Source organism: Phyllobates terribilis, unplaced genomic scaffold, assembly GCF_046119375.1.
Source record: "Phyllobates terribilis strain yellow unplaced genomic scaffold, ASM4611937v1 Scaffold_1__5_contigs__length_1240528914, whole genome shotgun sequence".
NCBI classification, from domain to species: domain Eukaryota; kingdom Metazoa; phylum Chordata; class Amphibia; order Anura; family Dendrobatidae; genus Phyllobates; species Phyllobates terribilis.
This window is the reverse complement of record NW_027362761.1, coordinates 34,453,022-34,461,936: the sequence shown is the minus strand read 5'-3', so window position 1 is coordinate 34,461,936 and position 8,915 is coordinate 34,453,022. Positions and strand designations below refer to the sequence as shown.

Below are 8,915 nucleotides of genomic sequence, written 5' to 3'. Positions count from 1 at the left end.
AGATTCCCTTTAAAACCCCCAGGTGTGTCCTGTCATAATACAGATTACAGCATATCTAAAATGTGCACCAATAGAAGTCTATGTAACTGAAATAAAGTAAAACAATGAACATTATTCAAGAAACATTATTAAATTATCATTTATTAAATAAAAGATGATTAGAAATACAATTTATATACATGAATGCTGTCAATCAAAACTACAACTTGTCCTGCAAAAAAACAAGACCAAATAAGGCTATATAAAATAATTAAGTACTGCTCTTGGAAAAAGGGAAGGAAAAAATTAAAGCGTAAGAATCGTCCTTAAGGGGATAAACCTATCAGTATTTTCTGTGTTCTGAACACGGGAAAAACATGCAAACTCAATATACTTGGTCTAATATGTGTCTAGGAGCTCAGAGCTTCTAGACAACGGTGGTAACAGTAGTCCGATATTCTGGGCTGTTTGTGGCTCTCCAATTCTCCGTATTTCTACATTATTGTTGGCCATTATGAACTACCAGAGTATGCCATGTCCCGAGTCCTGACGTCCACTGCGGTGTACGGCCCTCTTCCAGCATCTATTTCACGTGGAATGGGAATTCTGTGCTGATTTACATGAACTTTCTGTCTATAAATAAATATATATTCTTTTATTACAAATATTTTACAGTGGAATAAAAAAACTTGTTACACTAAGCTGCCTGTACCTTAACTTAAAGGGAGCCTGTCAGCATGACCGTATAATAATCATCACACTCGCATCAAGAAAACTCAGTCAATTTTATTCTCTGTCATCCATGTGCATTCTGGTTATTTCACAGCAGCAGCTATTAATCATTTACAGTAACATTTTCAGTTTCCTATGTTACTAATTGATATGTATCCGTAAAAAAACATGGATGCTATATGGATGTTCCATGTGGGATCCAATTTTTTGCGCATCCATAGAGCTGAATGGGCGAGTCTAACCCGACAGGAAACGAGTGCAGGCTGCAATTCACATTTTTCACATGCAGATTCAGGTAGTGAAAAAATAAAATGCTCAACCTGATCTGCCCCATGGAATAACATTGCTCCTAGTGCTGTCTATTTTTTCACAGACAGCACTCGGACCAATATTGCGGTTGTGTGAACGTACCCATAAAAACAGTATTTACCGGTAGCCATAGTGGTAATTTGTAGGTAAATACTGTTTTAAGCATGTGCAATTGTCTAAGGATAGGTTCAAATGAGCATAATGTTCAGTTAGTGCTGTCCGTGAAAAAAAGGACAGCACTCAGACCAATGTAATTCAACTGGACTGTTCAGATGAGCGTTTTTGATTTTTCATTGACCATATCTGCTTGTGAAAAAAAATGCAGAATGCACTAGTTTCTTCTGTAAATCGGGTCAGACTTGCCCATTCAAGTCTATGAGTGTGCAGAAAAAAAGAATCCCATATGGGAAATTCATACAGCTTCTCTTTTTTATGGATATGTTACTGTAAAAGTCAGAAGGCCAGTAAAACCTAGGATTTACCGGTCAATCTGGACATTTACCGTGGCCGTCGGTAAAAGCTCAAAATGAAAAGTAAAATTGGACTTTTACCTGTGAAGTCTTGGTAAATGTTAACATTTACCGTCGAGCGTGGTAAAAGTCAGAAATATCAGGTGTGAAGATGGAACATCTGACTTTAACCAAGCGCAGTTGGTAAATGTGCACATTAAAGTTACTTTTACCAACACATGCTGGTAAATGTAAAGATTTACCAATTCGCTCAGGTAAAAGTCCAAAATCGTTCGTTTATATGGAATACATCTGACTTTTACCAACGCTGTTGAGAAATGTTAAGATTTACCAAGACTTCACCGGTAAAAGTCCAATTTTACTTTTCATTTTGAGCTTTTACTGACGGCTTTGAGCTTTTTGAGCTTTTTTTGTTGTTTTTTTTACCATGATCACTAAATGCTAAAACTGACCTGCCATTATGATTCCCCAGGTCATTACGAGTTCATAGATACTAAACATGTATAGGTTCATTTTTATTTAAGTGGTGAAAAAACAAACAAAGTTTGTTAAAAAAAAAAAAAAGTTGTCATTTTCCGAGATCTGTAGCGTCTCCATTTTTCATAATCTGGGGCCGAGTGAGGGTTTATTCCCCCCCTTCCCCGAGCTGACGTTTTTATTGATACCATTTTGGGGTAGATCCTATGTTTTGATGCATTTTATTGCAATGTTGCGGCGACCAAAAAAACGTAATTCTGGCATTTTGATTTTTTTTCTCATTACGCCGTTTACCGATCGGATTAATTATTTTTTTATTTTGATATATCGGGCGATTCTGAGCGCGGCAATACTAAATATGTGTATATGTGATTTTTTTTAAATTCTTTTATTTTGAATGGGGCGAAATGGGGGGGGGGTGATTTCAACTTTTAGATATTTTTTATTTTTTTAATATTTATAAAAACATTTTTTTTTTACTTTACACATGCCTCAATAGTCTCCATGGGAGACTGTCTGATCGGCTCTGCTACACACAGGCGATGATCGGATCGCCTGTGTGCAAGAGAAATGCACGAGTCTAATGACGTTCTTCCGGCGCGGCGATGTTAAATGCCGCAGTCAGAGATTGACAGTGGCATTTAACATATTAACAGACCCACCCGCGGCTGTTAGGAGCACATGACAGCTGATCAGATAAGCTGTCATGCGGGCTCCGGCGATGAGCCCCAACATGTGTTGCACATATATGGCACATGTCGGAAAGGAGTTAACATAGGAAACTGTAAATGGTCTTGCAAATTCATAGGTGCTGTTATAAAAAGAAAAAACGGTTGCTTATGGACTGCATATGGATGATAACTGAGAAAAAAATCGTCCCAGTTTTCTGGATGAAACTCTGACAATGCTTGTGTGAATCCAGCCTAACTTTAGAGTATAGCACGTCACTTCTGTAATCACTTGTCACTTGTGTAATAAGCAGTCACTTCTATAGCCTCCTGCGACCTTCAGATGATTGGAAGTAAGCAGCTGCAGGGAGAATATATCTTAATTTTCTACCTGTAGCCACTCTTCCAGTTAGACAACCGAATATGTTTAAAACTGTATTGAACTGCAGATTACCTGTCACGGGTGTGTCAGAGGTGACAGACAGTTGCCCTGCAGTGGGTTGCAGGAGATCTCCACGTTTGGCATTGCAGACACTTGCTTAGATAGGAGGCTGTCTTTAGGACCGAGCGACTACCTCTCTCTTGCTAATTTGTTCTCTCGCCTAGGTGTATATATAACTGGTGTGTGAAAGGGCGTCATCAGTTATATTAATTTCAACTTGTGAAGCTTAGCTGGAGCTGTACCTCGTCCTCTCTGGAGCTTGAGGCCGTGTGCACATTTGGAGTTCATCTAAAGCGAAGCCATTTTCCCCTGTTTTGTCTATCCTTGTTGTCTATAGAGTTTAGTGGAGGTTGACTAGTGCTCATCTCCTTCCATCCCTAGCCATAGCCTTACGTCAGGGAAAGTAGGGTGAGACACGCGATCGGCGATAGCTGAGGAGGCTATATAGGGACGTTAGTTGAGACAGGGTGACGCTAGACCAGACTAGGAGGTCTCCACTTCCCCCTTTCCCTAGTGTCTGGGCTCCCTCTCTCTTTTCCCTCTGTGTTGCACTTACACCTGGCGTGGCATTACCACTATGACTGCAGGCAAATACCATCTTTTAACTGACAGGATCCCTTTATCACATCTTGGATCAATCATTCTCTCTCCATTCTCCTTAGGTTATTGGCCTCCATAAGTTTGCCAAATCAAATTAGTACATGGAAAACTCATTCTTGGTTAATGTATCATAAGAAAATACTGCCTGCAAGCCTCCTTGGGATTTCAAGTCTTTTTTGATTGTTGGAATTTCAGTATGATTGGGTTGAAAGAATCCTTTCTTGCTCAGTTGGCTATAGATTTGCAGAAAAAGTAGAACGCTCCCAACCAGACATGTAGCTGGCACAATTGACCACAAAAGGTAAAACCCATCTGAAAAATAAATGAAAGCATCATTAGACACCTTTGCATTTGATCTGATTACATAAAGGATTAATCTCAACAGTAAAATTCTTGACCCTATCCTTAAGATAGGTAATAATTTGTAGCATGCTGGGGGACCCACTACTGGAACCCCCACGTATCGCCAAAATGGGATGTGTGCCTCCTGCTCCATTAAGTGACACAAAAGTATGGCCACTGCTTTGTTTTGACGGGGCATCTCAGAACTGCATTCTCAGAATCCATAGGGTACCAGCAGTTTGACCCTCACTGAATATTCTCTGAATGGATGATCATATTTAATATTGGGAATAACTTAATAATACTGTATGTCACATTCAAATTACACAACAGTAGACATTGCTATGGTCAGGCTGGGATACAATGGATATACCAGACCTAAAGGGATTTTCCTGGACTTTAATATTGATGACCTACCCTTTAAGGTGTAATATATACTCCTATATTTTGTCTGTATACATACCAATCTTATTTGATTTGGTAGGACAGCTGGTCGTAGTAAGTGGTGTGCTCTGTGTGGAGATGGTATTGATTGTCGCATTCTTTATATGTGCTCCTGTGATGGTCGATTGGTAACTTTTTCTTGTAGTGCTCTTTCGCTTACCCTGGGAGGTTTCAGGATTTTCAGAAGTGGTAATTGTGGTGGTCACGTAAGGTGCTTCTGATGTCTGTGTTAGAGTAGATGTGATTTGAGAGGTGGAAAAAACTGAGGCTGGAGTGCTGGTCTTGTCTGTAAATGAAAATATTCTGTAAGGAAGGTAATCCGGCAGTGATTTCCCCCCAAAAAGTCATCATAATTACTATCATTAACCTTTTTATGCCCTGAAAAATAAACGATGAGCAGTTTCTAATAATAATAATGCAACAATGCACTGAAACGGCACAGAAATTACTAACAATAGTGTTATTTACACCCCCAAAAAAAAGTCTAAATTTCATGTTCTTCAACGTCCAGTAGTCTTACATTTTATAACTATTGCTTTTTATTGCTATTTTAATAGAAAATGATTTACTTAAAGAAGCACTCCCATCAAAGTTTTTATCCTCTTAATATGTTACTACCATAGCTCCCAACGGTCCCGCATATTGCGGGACCGTCCCGATTTTGAGACTTCATCCCGCAGTCCCGGCAGGGACCCAACTTCTCCCGCACAGCAGTGAGAAGCAGCCGACATGACCCCCTTGTATCAGGCCATGCCCCCTCTCTCTCCTCTTCTGGTCGTTCACTGAGAGCAGATCACTGCGCTTATCATTCCGATGTTCTCCTGGACTGTGAGGTAATTTCAGAAGCAAAAAATCCAATCCCCTCCAGCAGCAGCTGCTCCTGTGTGTGTGCTCCACTGTGTGGCTGCAGCAGCTCCTGTGTGTATGCTCCACTGTGTGGCTGCAGCAGCTCCTGTGTGTGTGCTCCACTGTGTGGCTGCAGCAGCTCCTGTGTGTGTGCCCAACTGTGTGGCTGCAACAGCTCCTGTGTGTGTGCTCCACTGTGTGGCAGCAGCAGCTCCTGTGTGTGTGCTCTACTGTGTGGCAGCAGCAGCTCCTGTGTGTGTGCTCCACTGTGTGGCAGCAGCAGCTCCTGTATGTGTGCTCCACTGTGTGGCTGCAGTAGCTCCTGTGTTTGTGCTCCACTGTGTGGCAGCAGCAGCTCCTGTGTGTGTGCTCCACTGTGTGGCAGCAGCAGCTCCTGTGTGTGCTCCACTGTGTGGCTGCAGCAGCTCCTGTGTGTGTGCTCCACTGTGTGGCTGCAGCAGCTCCTGTGTGTGTGCTCCACTGTGTGGCTGCAGCAGCTCCTGTGTGTGTGCTCCACTGTGTGGCTGCAGCAGCTCCTGTGTGTGTGCTCCACTGTGTGGCTGCAGCAGCTCCTGTGTGTGTGCTCTACTGTGTGGCAGCAGCAGCTCCTGTGTGTGTGCTCCACTGTGTGGCTGCAGCAGCTCCTGTGTGTGCTCCACTGTGTGGCTGCAGCAGTTCCTGTGTGTGTGCTCCACTGTGTGGCTGCAGCAGCTCCTTTGTGTGTGCTCCACTGTGTGGCAGCAGCAGCTCCTGTGTGTGTGCTCCATTGTGTGGCTGCAGCAGCTCCTGTGTGTGTGCTCCACTGTGTGGCTGCAGCAGCTCCTGTGTGTGTGCTCCACTGTGTGGCTTCCGCAGCTCCTGTGTGTGTGCTCAACTGTGCGGCAGCAGCAGCAGCTCCTGTGTGTGTGCACCACTGTGTGGCAGCAGCAGCTCCTGTGTGTGTGCTCCACTGTGTGGCTGCAGCAGCTCCTTTGTGTGTGCTGCACTGTGTGGCTGCAGCAGCTCCTGTGTGTGTGCTCCATTATGTGGCTGCAGCAGCTCCTGTGTGTGTGCTCCACTGTGTGGCAGTAGCAGCTCCTGTGTGTGTGCTCCACTGTGTGGCAGCAGCAGCTCCTGTGTGTGTGCTCCACTGTGTGTGTGCCCCACTGTGAGGCAGCAGCAGCTCCTGTGTGTGTGCTCCACCGTGTGGCTGCAGCAGCTCCTGTGTGTGTGCTCCACTGTGTGGCTGCAGCAGCTCCTGTGTGTGTGCTCCACTGTGTGGCTGCAACAGCTCCTGTGTGTGTGCTCCACTGTGTGGCAGCAGCAGCTCCTGTGTGTGTGCTCCACTGTTTGGCTGCAGCAGCTCCTGTGTGTGTGCTCTACTGTGTGGCAGCAGCAGCTCCTGTGTGTGTGCTCCACTGTGTGGCAGCAGCAGCTCCTGTGTGTGTGCTCCACTGTGTGGCTTCAGTAGCTCCTGTGTTTGTGCTCCACTGTGTGGCAGCATCAGCTCCTGTGTGTGTGCTCCACTGTGTGGCAGCAGCAGCTCCTGTGTGTGTGCTCCAAGTGTGGCAGCAGCAGCTCCTGTGTGTGCTCCACTGTGTGGCTGCAGCAGCTCCTGTGTGTGTGCTCCACTGTGTGGCTGCAGCAGCTCCTGTGTGTGTGCTCCACTGTGTGGCTGCAGCAGCTCCTGTGTGTGTGCTCTACTGTGTGGCAGCAGCAGCTCCTGTGTGTGTGCTCCACTGTGTGGCTGCAGCAGCTCCTGTGTGTGCTCCACTGTGTGGCTGCAGCAGTTCCTGTGTGTGTGCTCCACTGTGTGGCTGCAGCAGCTCCTTTGTGTGTGCTCCACTGTGTGGCAGCAGCAGCTCCTGTGTGTGTGCTCCATTGTGTGGCTGCAGCAGCTCCTGTGTGTGTGCTCCACTGTGTGGCTGCAGCAGCTCCTGTGTGTGTGCTCCACTGTGTGGCTGCAGCAGCTCCTGTGTGTGTGCTCAACTGTGTGGCAGCAGCAGCAGCTCCTGTGTGTGTGCTCCACTGTGTGGCAGCAGCAGCTCCTGTGTGTGTGCTCCACTGTGTGGCTGCAGCAGCTCCTGTGTGTGTGCTCCACTGTGTGGCTGCAGCAGCTCCTGTGTGTGTGCTCCATTATGTGGCTGCAGCAGCTCCTGTGTGTGTGCTCCACTGTGTGGCAGTAGCAGCTCCTGTGTGTGTGCTCCACTGTGTGGCAGCAGCAGCTCCTGTGTGTGTGCTCCACTGTGTGTGTGCCCCACTGTGAGACTGCAGCAGCTCCTGTGTGTGTGCTCCACTGTGTGGCTGCAGCAGCTCCTGTGTGTGTGCTCCACTGTGTGGTAGCAGCAGCTTCTGTGTGTGTGCTCCACTGTGTGGCAGCAGCAGCTTCTGTGTGTGTGCTCCACTGTGTGGCTGCAGCAGCTCCTGTGTGTGTGCTCCACTGTGTGGCAGTAGCAGCACCTGTGTGTGTGCTCCACTGTGTGGCAGCAGCAGCTCCTGTGTGTGTGCTCCACTGTGTGGCAGCAGCAGCTCCTGTGTGTGTGCTCCACTGTGTGGCAGCAGCAGCTCCTGTGTGTGTGCTCCACTGTGTGGCTGCAGTAGCAGCTCCTGTGTGTGTGCTCCACTGTGTGGCTGCAGTAGCAGCTCCTGTGTGTGTGCTCCACTGTGTGGCGGCAGCAGCTCCTGTGCGTGTGCTCCACTGTGTGGCTGCAGCAGCAGCTCCTGTGTGTGTGCTCCACTGTGTGGCTGCAGCAGCAGCTCCTGTGTGTGTGCTCCACTGTGTGGTTGCAGCAGCTCCTGTGTGTGTGTGCTCCACTGTGTGGCAGCAGCAGCTCCTGTGTGTGTGCTCCACTGTGTGGCTGCAGCAGCTCCTGTGTGTGTGCTCCACTGTGTGGCTGCAGCAGCTCCTGTGTGTGTGTGCTCCACTGTGTGGCTGCAGCAGCTCCTGTGTGTGTGCTCCACTGTGTGGCTGCAGCAGCTCCTGTGTGTGTGTGTGTGCTCCACTGTGTGGCTGCAGCAGCTCCTGTGTGTGTGCTCCACTGTGTGGCAGCAGCAGCTCCTGTGTGTGTGCTCCACTGTGTGGAAGCAGCAGCAGCTCCTGTGTGTGTGCTCCACTGTGTGGCTGCAGCAGCAGCTCCTGTGTGTGTGCTCCACTGTGTGGTTGCAGCAGCTCCTGTGTGTGTGTGCTCCACTGTGTGGCAGCAGCAGCTCCTGTGTGTGTGTGCTCCACTGTGTGGCAGCAGCAGCTCCTGTGTGTGTGCTTCACTGTGTGGCTGCAGCAGCTCCTGTGTGTGTGCTCCACTGTGTGGCTGCAGCAGCTCCTGTGTGTGTACTCCACTGTGTGGCTGCAGCAGCTCCTGTGTGTGTGCTCCACTGTGTGGCTGCAGCAGCTCCTGTGTGGGCTCCACTGTGTGGCTGCAGCAGCTCCTGTGTGTGTGCTCCACTGTGTGGCTGCAGCAGCTCCTGTGTGTGTGTGTGCTCCACTGTGTGGCTGCAGCAGCTCCTGTGTGTGTGTGTGCTCCACTGTGTGGCTGCAGCAGCTCCTGTGTGTGTGCTCCACTGTGTGGTTGCAGCAGCTCCTGTGTGTGTGTGCTCCACTGTGTGGCAGCAGCAGCTCCTGTGTGTGTG

At 47.9% G+C, this 8,915-nt stretch overlaps 1 protein-coding gene across 3 annotated transcripts in view; it reads right to left on the bottom strand.

Annotated features, from left to right (window-relative positions):
* Positions 1-2,184: 2,184 nt before the first annotated feature.
* The window catches only part of LOC141181475 (mucosal addressin cell adhesion molecule 1-like), a 28,464-nt gene continuing 21,733 nt past the window's right edge, over positions 2,185-8,915 (bottom strand). For 2 of the 3 annotated variants that reach the window (XM_073660717.1, XM_073660719.1), the window contains 2 exons: positions 4,483-4,749; positions 2,185-3,989 (listed from right to left, as the gene is read on the bottom strand). In XM_073660717.1, the coding sequence (XP_073516818.1) occupies positions 3,772-3,989; positions 4,483-4,749 (485 nt within the window). In that variant the 3' untranslated portion in view covers positions 2,185-3,771. The remainder of the gene's footprint in view (positions 3,990-4,482; positions 4,750-8,915) is intronic. The other variant, XM_073660718.1, reaches the window with a different exon arrangement.